At 56.8% G+C, this 11,614-nt stretch overlaps 1 protein-coding gene across 7 annotated transcripts; it reads right to left on the reverse strand.

Annotated features, from left to right (window-relative positions):
• Nucleotides 1–398: 398 nt before the first annotated feature.
• HOOK2 (hook microtubule tethering protein 2) lies at nucleotides 399–11,373 on the reverse strand. 7 transcript variants are annotated; one of them, XM_024767675.1, is made up of 22 exons: nucleotides 11,223–11,373; nucleotides 10,616–10,701; nucleotides 10,474–10,546; nucleotides 9,471–9,521; nucleotides 9,248–9,380; nucleotides 9,086–9,153; nucleotides 8,518–8,580; nucleotides 8,114–8,194; nucleotides 7,857–8,017; nucleotides 7,632–7,772; nucleotides 6,443–6,644; nucleotides 6,038–6,148; nucleotides 5,287–5,374; nucleotides 4,834–4,903; nucleotides 3,991–4,128; nucleotides 3,810–3,897; nucleotides 3,577–3,611; nucleotides 1,532–1,614; nucleotides 1,345–1,445; nucleotides 1,068–1,178; nucleotides 928–1,002; nucleotides 399–839 (listed from the first exon to the last, which is right to left on the reverse strand). In XM_024767675.1, exons 1-22 carry the CDS (start codon nucleotides 11,265–11,267, stop codon nucleotides 690–692), a joined length of 2,154 nt encoding a protein of 717 aa, XP_024623443.1. In that variant the 5' UTR covers nucleotides 11,268–11,373; the 3' UTR covers nucleotides 399–689. The 7 variants fall into 7 exon arrangements, with proteins under 7 accessions (XP_024623443.1, XP_024623446.1, XP_024623445.1 ...); XM_024767678.1 differs by having other exon boundaries at nucleotides 928–999; nucleotides 1,354–1,448; XM_024767677.1 differs by having other exon boundaries at nucleotides 1,354–1,448.
• Between the last annotated feature and the right edge of the window lie 241 nt (nucleotides 11,374–11,614).

Here is an 11,614-nt window from a genome sequence, read left to right on the forward strand (position 1 = left end):
CGCAACGGGAGAGGCCACAACGGTGAGAAGCCCACGTACCGCAAAGAAAAAAAAAAATCACTATCTCCCAAATCCACTTCCTGCATCCCCATGACTTTTGTCTGCTTTATTTTTCTCTGTAGCACTTCTCACATCAAATATTTTATCTATTTTGTTTATTATCTGTCTCCATTGGAATTGACAGCTTCCTGAGGTAGGGATTTTTGTCTGAAGCTTCTTCAAAACCCACCACACACACATACAGTTACACAGATACAAACATGATTCAAACTTCCTACTGGGTGCTATCGGTCACTCACACTTTAGTAAGAACACAAGCTAGGATTTTCTTAAAAGCACTGACCTGAGCCCCTGGCCTACCTTCTCTCTCTCCCCTCAGAGCCCAGAGTCCAGCCAAGTCAGATTGAAAGTCTTTATTATCTTTCTTCTCAAATATAAAATCACTCTCTCCCCTGGCAGCTCACTAAAATCAAGAATAAGAATCACATTGCTAAAAAGAATAGGCCCATTCCTGCCTCCCACCTCATCCTGCACTCTCGTCCCACCTGGGAGAGAAAAGGGCAGAGATTATGACTTCAAGCCTCTCAAGCAACTGGCTGAGGCATAATGCCGGGCCCCATGTGAGTCAGGGGAATCCAGGGTGGATTAAGCCCTGATTGGCTGGACAGGTGGCAGGATCCTGAGATCCATCAATGCTTGTCAGTGGGGCGCATGTTCGGGGGTGCTAGGCGTCCCAGGGGTCCGCGGCGAGCGTTGGTGGCCAGCCGCTGCTGTGCCAGGAATGACTGGGCATGGGCAGGTGCCCGCTCTTCCCCGGCTCGCTGCTGCAGAGCCATGCCCTGGAGGGAGGGGCATAGATGGGGTCAGGTGAGCCCACAGGACCCCCATGCCCACCCAATACTTCAGCCATGGCAACGGTGCACTCACCATATTATACCAGGCACTGATGAGCAGCTTTTCTTCCTGCTCTCGCTGACTTCGACTCTTCTCAAAGTCCATCTGCTAAGGAGGCAACAGTCAAGGACCTGGATATGCTGAGGACAGTGAGAAGGGACAAGGACACCCACCTCCAGGTGCCGGATGCGGACATCCCGCTCTCGGAGCTGTGTCCTCAGGGTGTGGAGTTCCGGAGGAGCCCCGCCAGGTGGCCGCTGCTTGGGTTCCAGGGTCTGTATGACCTAGGGGTTGGGGAAGACACAGCCAGGGTGACCTTGGCCTCACGGGCCGTGGTGTAAAAGTCTGTGAGATGATTAGATATGACAGGTGTGGGGGCAGGAGGCATGAACCAATGGGAGGCAGCAGCCTCGGCAGAAGGCGTGTAGGGCACCCAGCGCCCGTCCTCACTGTGCGCGCCTTGTCCACGTAGCGGCGGTACCGCTCCTCCATGGCCCGCAAGTCCGCGTCCTTCTTCTGCAGGTTGTGCTGCAGCTCCTCGATACGCCGGGCTGCTGGGGGGGGAACAAGGTGGCCCCTCAGCTCTGTGCCAAGCTTGGGGCTCCCTGCACCCAGCCGGCCACCCAGTCCCACTCACTGCTGCTATCGGCAGGGGGCTCTAGCTCCTCGATGTACTCGCGCTTCCGCTGCAGCTCCAGATCTGCCTCATGCAGCTTCTGCCTGCGGGCAGGGGACCGGCAGCAGCAGGCTGAGCTCTGGGCCCATTTCTTTTCTCCTAGTGGTGGCCACAGCCTTCCCAGCCAGCCAGAAGTGTCCCTGCAGACCTCTCTGCCTGACCCCAATCCTGGGGGTTATGTGCGCTGGCCCCACCATCTCCTCAGCCATCAGAGTCCCAACCCTCTACACCCCTCATCAGGTGGCCCCTGGACCAGCCCTCCCATTTGTCCACCTCTCCCCATTCCACAGCCCACTCGCTGGTCCAGGCACCATCATCCCTTGCCAGCCCTCTCTACTCTCAACCCCTCAGTTCCATTCTCTACCCAGCAGCCAGGCATCTTTCTGGAATGCAAATCTCTTATAAAACAAAAGGACATATGGGACTTCCCTGGTGGCACAGTGGCTAAGAGTCCGCCTGCCAATGCAGGGGACACGGGTTCGATCCCTGGTCCGGGAAGATCCCACATGCTGTGGAGTAACTAAGCCCGTGCGCCACAACTACTGAGCCTGTGCTCTAGAGCCCCCGAGCCACAACTACTGAGCCTGTGCTCCACAACAAGAGAAGCCAGCGCAATGAGAAGCCCACGCACTGCAACAAAGAGTAGCCCCCACTTGCTGCAACTAGAGGAAGCCCGCGTGCAGCAACAAAGAACCAACGCAGCCAAAAATAAATTAAAAATTTTAAACATTTTTAAAACAGGAAAGGAAATGCAAGCTAATAGTTGACAGTTCTGCCACCTGTGGCAAAACCCCAAATATTCCTGTAGGTGAGACTATTATCATGTGTTGGACATGGAACATGGTGTAACATCTAATAGTGAACCTCTGGCTATTTCTGCTAAAATTACAAAGGCATGTACCCTGGGAGCCACCCATTGCATTTTTGTGTATATTTGTACACAAGCAAAATGATGCCTATATAAGGTTTACTTTGTTACATTGCTTGAAATTGCAAATACCTAGAAAGAATGAGTTAAACACATTACGATATTACAAAAAATGCTATAGGCCAGACCTTCTGGACCAGAATTCTACAGGAGAATTAAGCCCTAATGCCTCCAGGTATCCATCCTCTGTAAGGAAATAACTTTCTGTGTTCCAGGTCGGCCTTAGCTTCATTGCATCCTTGGCAGAACTGAGAAAATAGTCACGAAAATAATTTTCTGTAAGGCCTAGTTCCCCTATGGAACCGCAGTTGACAAAGGCTGCTATATTTGAAAAAAAAAAATAAGAAGGACTCCTTTATTTATTCTTAAGGAGAAATTTCTCCAGTTAACTTGTTAAGTAGGGAAAGCAAAGTGCACATATTACACTACTTTTTGTGTAAATAAGGAATGATAGTAAAAATCTATATTCATATTCATTTGGATCTGCTTTAAAAATTCTGGAAGGATTTCCATAATAAACTAATAGAAATGAGGGTGGAATGGGGTGGAAACTGAGTCAATGAGGGAGGACTCAGAGGTATACCCTTTATTTCTGTATAGCTCGGTATACATTTTGGTTTTTAAACTATAAATGTGATAGCTATTTAAAATAGTTTCTTTCTTTCTTTTTTTTTAAATAGTTCCTTTTTTGGGAATTCCCTGGCAGTCCAGGGGTTAGGACTCGGAGCTTTCACTGATGTGGGCCCGGGTTCAATCCCCGGTTGGGGAACTAAGATTCCACAAGCCACACAGTGTGGCCAAAAATGAAAAACACAAAAAAACAACTTTCCTTTTTAACAATGCAAAAGTAAAAGGTGACTATTACTTTGTCACACACCCTTGTTGCAATTTCCTCTGTGGCACCCCATTGTTCCCCCAAAACATTCCATATGCCTTCCCTTAGTCTATAAGGCCCCACTTGAGCTGACCCTTCAGACTCCCTTTCCTCCTCAAGAACTCCCCATCGACACCGGATCCACCTCCCACACCTTTGCCCCAGCCTTTCCCCCACCAAGAGTACCCCCACTCTGGGACTCACAGATGCTCCTCCAGCTTCCTCTTCAGCAGGGTTGACTGGAGGAGAGAAGAGGCACTGGGTGAGTGAGGGCTCCAGAGGTCCCAACCTCTTTCCAGACTGAGGGTAGGGGGTGCCACCCTGGGCTCAAGGTACTTACAATGGACTTCACGGGGCATCGGGCAGCAGGGGGGAGAGAGAGAAGGGTTATTGGGGGACACAAAGGAGGGCCAGGCAGGGAGGAGGTGGGCACTCACATCTTCAGTCTTGCCCCCCTGCTCCTGCAGGGCCTTCTGCAGGTCCTCCACCTGGGCCCGCAGCTCCGACAGCTGCTGCTGGTTCAGCCTGCAGGGTTGGGGGGCCCACTTAGTGCCTGCGCCCGCCCTCAGCCCCCCTCCAAGCGTGTGAGAGGCCCCCCTCCGCCAGGTGGGTCCTCACCGGTGCTGCATCTCCAGGCCGTGGCGCGCGCGGTTGGCCTCCTCCAGGTGGCGCTGCAGCTCCTCCTGCCGTTCCCGGTCGGCCGCCTCCTGCTGGCACAGGCGCTTGTTCTCCAGCTGAAGCTGTAGGAGCGTCTCCCTGCGGACCGGGAAGGAGTGAGCAGGGCGGGAGATGGGTCACCACTCAGGCCTACCAAGGCTCCAGCAGGGAAACCGGGCAGACGCGGCCAGGAGAGGAATAGAGCCTTGGGGGAAGAGCCCAGCCAGACCCTGGGGTAGGGTTAGAGTACAGGGAAAAGCTCCTAGGCATGGGTTGGCGGAGCGCCGGTGGGGCTGGGGGGCAAAGTGGGCGGAGCCATGAGCTGGGTCTAGGGGTGGCGCCAGGGAAGGGTGGGGCTACAGGAGAGGGTTAGAACACTGAGATGCGGCTGCCGGTAAAGTAAGACACTGAAAAGTGAAAAGCTGGGGTGGGAGTTCTTACAGGCAGCGCACAGGGCAGTGAACCTAGCAGGGAATATACTGAGGACGGGGCTGTATCCTGGGGGGCAGAACCCAATGTGGGCAGGGCTGGAGCAAAGGATTTTTGCCTGGGGAGTGGAGACAGATGGGTTGGATCTAATTTGTGCACTGAGGACGGATCCTGAAGAGGTGAGCCACCAATAGGGCTAGAGCCCTGGCCAGGTAAGAGCAGAATTAGGAGTGAGTGGGCCTAGAAGCCCGGCTAGGACTTGGGAACCAAGTTGAGCAGGCCTGGCTAGCGGTAAATACCTGTACTGGGGACGGGGTTGAGGGTGGGCACTGGCAGGCCCCAGTGGAGCCAGAGCTCTGAGTGACCCCAGGATACCTGAGCTCCGCAGGTAGGATCTCGGCTGCTAAGTTTTCCACAGCCGGTGAGGTGGGATCCAGTGAGGGGTCTGGAGAATGTGTGAAAAGTCTTCAGGTGGCTGCACAGTTTCTGTCCCCATCCCTAGGATCCTCTTTCCGAGAAGCATCTTTGGGGGCTCAACTTCGGCCAAAAGCCTGACTTGACCCAAACCTCACCCCTGGCATGACAAGGAGCCATGATCCTTGGCCTGGGTTTGCCTTTGCCCCACCCAGAGCCCCGATAGACAGTCCCTGCCTTCTGTTGGCCCATGTCACCTCTTTCCACTCTAGCCTCCCTCCAATGTGGCCTAGCTCTGCCCCCAACCTAGACAAGCCCTGGGACACTGCCTTTTCTGCCTGCCCTAACAGCACACCAGACCAGGTAAGGCCAGGCCAGCCATCTCCCAGGCCCTGGGATGGGCCTCCAACTCACCGGCTTGGGTCAGCCCGCGAGGCTGCAACTGGGCGCAGCGCAGCTCCTCATTGGCCTCCCGCAGGGAGTCCCGCTCTGCCAGCAGCCGCTGGAGGGACGGGATGCAACAGGCCACTTGAGGCTGGATCAGTCTCCTAGGATAGGGGTCCCCAACCCCTGGGCCGCAGACCGGTACCGGTCCACGGCCTGTTAGGAACCGGGCCACACAGCAGGAGGTGAGCGATGGGCAAGAAAGTGAAGTTTCGTCTGCCATTCCCTATAGCTCCCCATTGCTCGCATTACTGCCCCCAACCCCCAGTCCGTGGAAAAAATGTCTTCCACGAAACCGGTCCCTGGTGCCAAAAAGGTTGGGGACTGCTGGGCTTCCCTGGTGGCGCAGTGGTTAAGAATCCAGGGTACACAGGTTGGAGCCCTGGTCCAGGAAGATCCCACATGCTGCGGAGGAACTAAGCGCGTGAGCTACAACTACTGAGCCTACGTGCCACAACTACTGAAGTCCGTGCTCTTGCAACAGGAAAAGCCACCTCAGTGAGAAGCCCACGCACCGCAATGAAGAGTAGCCCCCGCTCACCGCAACTAGAGAAAGCCCGCGTGCAGCAACGAAGACCCAACGCAGCCAAAAAATAAATAAATAAAAATAATAAAGTTCCCTTAAAAAAAAATCTTATAAAGGTTGGGGACTGCTGTCCTAGGGAATGGGCTCTGCCACGATGGGCAGGGTGGGGCTTGGGTGGAGGGACCTCAGCCTCACCTCCTTTTCCTTTGACACCAACTCATACTTTTCCTCCAGATTGCGGCACTCGAATAGCCATTTCTCGGCCTTCATGGCCTCCTCCTGCCGCTGGCCCTGCAGTTCCTGAACCTAAACAGAGGAGAGGGGAGAGGACAGCAGGGTGGGAAGGAGGGGCAGGGACTGAGTACAAGGTGAAAAGGCGGAGCCAGAGGGACCAGCTGAGGGAACTTGGAGGAGGCGGCTTAAGGGGTGGGGCTTACAAGCCTAGGGAGGAGCTGGCTGGCCTAAAGGGCGTGGCCTCTATATAAAAATGGGAGCAGACTCTGGGTGGAAGGACTTAGCACCACGCTGAGGGTGAGCTAAAGTCAGCGGCCGGCCAAGAGAAGACCCCACCCCAGTCCAGGTCCAGGCCCCCGCCCGTACCTGCCGCCGCTGCGCCTCTAGCTGGGCGCGCAGGGAGCCGGCCCGGCGCAGCTCTTCCTCCAGCTGCCGCGTGCGCTCTGCGTGGCCGGCGTTGCGCTCCTCCAGCTGCCGCACCTGCCGCCGCAGCTCCCGCAGCTCGCCCAGGCGGCGCCGGCAGCTGCTCAGCGTGGCCTCCAGCTGCCCTGCGCGCTCTGACGACTGCCTGCGGGCGGGGGCAATGGGAAGAGGACGCGGGGTCTGAGGTCAAGGGTTCAGCCTGGATGCGAGGCCCTCAGGGCAGGGGAAGGTGTCAGGTCAGCCTTGGGGCATTTGGGTTCAAGGTGATGGGTCATGAGGGTCAGGGGTCAGCGGAGCCTGGTGGCGTCGGGGGAATCATTAGGGAGCATAAAGGGAGCCCTAAACATCAATGGTTAGCCCAGGGTCAAAATCAGAATCTGGGGGACACAAAAATGACTGTGGGGTTACAGGGGAAATGATGGGGCCCAGAGGTTCTGAGGAGCCCCCATGGACACTTCGGGGGCATGATGTAGCTGTGGGCCTAACAAGGCTATTGTGGGTGCAGGGGCCGTGGTGGGGTCATGGGGGATCTTTGAGGCAGAGCACTGTGGGGCTCTTGAAGGTATGGTAGGGGCTCATTAGGCACTTTAACATTACAGGAATGCCATGGGGGTCACAGGGATCCTATAAGGCAGCGGTCCCCAAACTTTCTGGCACCAGGGACTGGTTTCATGGAAGACAATATTTCCACGGACCGGCGGGGGGTAGGGGGATAGTCCAGGCAGTAATGCGAGTGATGGAGAGCAGTGGGGAGTGATGGGGAGCGGCAGATGAAGCTTCGCTCTCTCACCCTCTGCTCACCTCCTGCTGTGTGGCCCAGTTCCTAACAGGCTGCGGACCAGAACCAGTCCGCGGCCCAGGGGTTTGTGACCCCTGCTCTAAGGTATGTGGGATACAATGTGGGATAACAGGGGGACACTGTGGGGTCCTGGGGGGCACCATGGATCCAGGGAGCTTGGTGTTGTCCAGAGGACAAGGTGGATTCCAGGATAGTGCGGTGGGGTTCAGGATGGTATTGTGGAGTCAACAGGGCATTGTGGGTGCCCACTAGGAATTTGGGGGTTACAGGGGTACTGTGGCATCAGAGGGGCACTCTGGCAGTGGGGGTGTGTGGTGGGGACCTGCCACTCACCGAAGTTCATCCATCTCATCCTTCAGGGCCTGTGCCTCCTGGGCCAGGCTGGTCAGCTCCTGGTTCCGCTGCTGCAGCTCGGCGACCTCCCGTTCCAGCTCAGCACAGCGCACGCGCTCGTCCTCCCTGCCGCTCTCCAGCCTGGGGGAGCGGCAAGCATCACATGAAGGGACTGTGCCTGCCCCAGTCCCCTGGCCTGCTGGCCCTGTCGCCAACCGACCATACCTGAAGTTCTCTTCCTGCAGCTGCTCCAGCTGGGACTGCAGCAGCAGCAGCTTCTTGGAGGTGAGGCCGGTGGCACCCTCACCCTCGGACCGGCCCACCCGCTCCCTCAGCACCTCATTTTCCTGAACCAGGCTCTGCTTCTCCTCTGACAGGAGTACCAGCTGTGGGCAGGGCATACAGACGAGCCGGAGCTGGGAGAGGGGCTATGCGGGCGGCCCTGCCCTGGGAGAACCTGTGGACCCCCACCTCGGCCCCACCTGCCGCTCCAGGTCCAGACAGCGCTGCCGCAGCTCGTCACCCTCGTCAGCCTCCTCACTCAGGAAGTAGTACCTGCGGGACTGATGAGAGGAGTTGAGGGGGGAGGGTGGGGAGAAACAAGAAATTCAGGGATCCAGGGGAGGAGAATGGGGAAACGGAGGATGGGATCTTCAGGGACAGAGAGGAGGGAGCCAAGAAACCCTCAAGATCTAAGAAGAGAGGGCTGGGACCTGAGGGGACTGGAGAAAAGGCAATTCAGGAACCCTGGGGACCTGGCAAGGGAAGAGGATAGGACCCTGGAGGATGGGAGTGGTTTACAGGCTTAAGGTCAAGCCCTTGCTCCTTAGGTAGCCCTGAAAATCAGTAATGGGGTCGGACCTTTAACAAGGTCCCCACCCCTTACCTGGCTATCAAAGTTCCCATATGTTTCCGGTGACAGGGAGTCAGAGGTGTCTTTGGTCATGAGCTGGAGGGGAGGGGGGTGCAGTGGGAGGACATTGAGATGAACTGGGCCCTCTGAGGGCAGCCTCCAAGGCTTCTACAATCCAGCCTAAGGACTACTCCATCCTCCTGTCCCCAAAGCCAGTCCTCCCCAATAACCCCAGTCCAGAGGCTGCCTCATGTGTCCAGCATGCAGGGAGTCCTGGTCCTTCCCCACTCCCCGGCCACCTGGCCACACTGCGCGCCTTGTGGGATCCTAGTTCTTTAAACAGGGATTGAACCCGGGCCATAGCAGTGAAAGCGCTGAGTCCTAACCACTGGACCACCAGGGAATTCTGAGGCCTGGCCCTTTTAGTGTGCTAGGTTGTGACTTAGAGCTGGGGGGCGCTGGCAGACACATGGGACAGGGAAATGTGGCCAGCTGAGTTCCAGACAGAGCCCAGACCTTACCAGGGCAGAGCCTGTGCCCAGCTGCCTTGGAGATGTCCCCTCCCCTGAAGCTCCTCGCTACAGTGGGCATACCCACCTACCTCCTGGATGGCTTCCATCACCACATGCTGAACTGATTCCTCTAGCGTCATGATTCGCTGGATGTGCTCTGGGGGTCAAGGCGGGGGAGACTGAGATGGAGGGTGGAAGGGCAAGAAGCGTTTCCTCAGGTCTTCCCCTAGGGACCCCCTAACCTCCCATACCCTGCTTCTTCTCGCAACTGATAGCACAGCCCAGCACCAGCTGAAGCAGCTTGCCAAGCTCTTCTGGGTCGGAGAACTCGCCAATAAGGCTCACATCTGGAAGGTGCTGCTCCAAAATGGGATGCCCCAGGACCTGAGGATGGGAGGAGGAAGGGGTATCAGGGGCTGACGGATCTCCCCCTCCTCCCAACCCAACCCCCTAAATCCCTTTACAGTTACTCACATCCTGGGAGTACTCCACCAGGCTCTGTAAGATTGTCTTCAGATTGTTGACCTGGGGAGGGGCAAGGAGTTGTGTCCAGGGTCCCAAATCCCCGCAGAAGGGGCCAAGCAGCCCCCACCCTGAATCTGTCTAGCCCATTCTTTTTTTCTCTGTCTCGCCTCCCAATCCCTGGTCATCTCATCCTGTTTAGCCCCATTCTCTGTCTGTATGTCCCCTCTCCTAGGAGTGACCTGTCTGGCTGCCTGCCCTTCTTACCCACCTGCCCATCTTGTTCACGTGTCCCCAGAATCCAGTCACTTCTCACCACCTGCCCCACTACACTTTGACCCTAGCCATCATCATCTCTCACCTGAATTATTGCACCAGCTTCCACTCTTGCTGCCCACCCCTCCGTTTCTCTACAAGCATCCAGAGGGAGCTTTTTAAAGCCCAAGCCAGGTTTGTGTCTTTCCTCTACTAAAATCCTTCCTTGACTTTACACAGCACTTAAAATAGAATCTATCTTCCCTGCTCCAGCCTGCCAGGCCCTTGATGATCTCATCTACCATTCCTGCCCCCTTGCTTTCTGTTCTGACCCCCCTGCCCTTCCTCGATCACACCAAGCTTATTTCCAACTCAGGGCCTTTGCATTTGCTGCTCCCTGTGTCTGGAATGCTATTCCTCCAAATCTTACATGGAGATCAGCCCATCTGGAGTAACAACCCACCCACTCTCAGTTGCTCTCTCTCGTGGCCCAGCTTTTATTGTCTTCATAGAGCTAATTGCCATTGGAAGTCAATGTTAATGTTTGTGTATGCAGGGTTTTGTCTGTGTTATTCCTTGCTGCACACCCAGGCCTGCTTAATAGAAGAATGAAGGAATAAATACATAGTTCGCTGGTCACCATACATCTGTCCCTCTTCCTGTCCAGATCTGTTTGTCCATCACCCAGGACATGTCTAACTGACCCTTCCCTGATCAACTCTTCACCAGTCTGTCCCCCATTCATGAGTCCACCTGTCACCTTCAACCTCCGGTTGGGACCTGGGTCGTCTGAGATGCCCTGGAGCCATGCCTCGTTGAACCAGGAAGGGTCTCTGGGGGTGAGAAGGTGGGATGAGCTGCTGGGGGACCCTTTTGGGACCCTCCCCCTCAGCCCCACTCACATCTGGTTCAGCACATAGGCTACCGCGAGGCCACTGCTCAGTTCCTGGGGGCTGGTACAGGGGGGCGGGACATGGAACGTCTGCAACTGGTGGGGGAGAGGAAAGTGCAACAGGCATTATCAGGGCCTGGGACCACGGAACAAAACCCCTTTTACAGACTTTTCCGGTCAGCAGGACCCTCACATGCTGGGTGGGGGCTGGCCTGTTGCTCCAGCAAGCCAGCTCCGTGGGGGAGTGGCTTCTGCTCACCTGGACGGACCGGAGGGGGCGTGGCCTCATTATACCTCTGCCCAACAAACCCCGCGCGACCAGGCGAGGTTAGACCACGAGTCACTTGGTCCCCATAGGCACCACGTGACCAGGCCAGCTCACCTGTGCCCTCGCCCCACATGACCCAGCCACTAAGAGGCGTGGCCTCACCTGCTCTTTACACGCAAATCTGCCACTTGACGGGTCAGGTGCTCAGGCCAGAGTGCAACGGCCTGGCAGGCCGACGCACCCCTTCCTCCTCCCTGCCCCAGGACGGAAGGGTGCACAGAGCCAAGGTCGGGGCTACCGGGCGAGAAGAGAGGGCGTACACCTGTCCCTGGCCCCGCCCCCGACCTACCCAGGTGAGCAGAGACCCGCATAGCTCGGCCTTGTCCACGCTCATGGCTCCCGATTGGATTCGACCCCGGCCGCGGAGCCCTGCCACCGCAGCGGCGTCCAGATCCGCCACCAGCGAGCGCCCGCAGCCCCGACCTCCCGCTCGGCCTAGAGCGCCGCCCCGCCCCCTAAGCGCAGGCCCCGCCCTGGACACGTGATCTCCTCCCGGCACCAGCTCAGGGCTTCAGACCCTCCATCTTAGATCCGGGAAGCTTTTGGGCGCCAGCCTGCCGCTAGGGGTCAGTCTGGACCAGCCTTACGCATCCCAAGGGTGGCTTCGCCTCCCCTCCTCCCCGAGCTCTTTTTGGGGTAACGGAGACTTCACCGTCGTTCCTCTTCATCAGAGGCGGAGCT

The sequence above is a fragment of the Neophocaena asiaeorientalis genome, unplaced genomic scaffold, assembly GCF_003031525.2.
Source record: "Neophocaena asiaeorientalis asiaeorientalis breed wild unplaced genomic scaffold, Neophocaena_asiaeorientalis_V1.1 scaffold87, whole genome shotgun sequence".
Classification (NCBI taxonomy): Eukaryota; Metazoa; Chordata; class Mammalia; order Artiodactyla; family Phocoenidae; genus Neophocaena; species Neophocaena asiaeorientalis.

Excerpts from the sequence above, each read along its gene's own strand:
- HOOK2 (XM_024767673.1), bottom strand. The coding sequence starts at position 11,267 with ATGAGCGTGGACAAGGCCGAGCTATGCGGGTCTCTGCTCACCTGG. Across the intron at positions 8,581-9,085 it reads TGATGGAAGCCATCCAGGAG|CTCATGACCAAAGACACCTC; the intron begins GTAGGTGGGTAT and ends CCTCCCCTCCAG. Across the intron at positions 1,449-1,531 it reads GCCCCCTGCCGATAGCAGCA|CAGCCCGGCGTATCGAGGAG; the intron begins GTGAGTGGGACT and ends TTCCCCCCCCAG.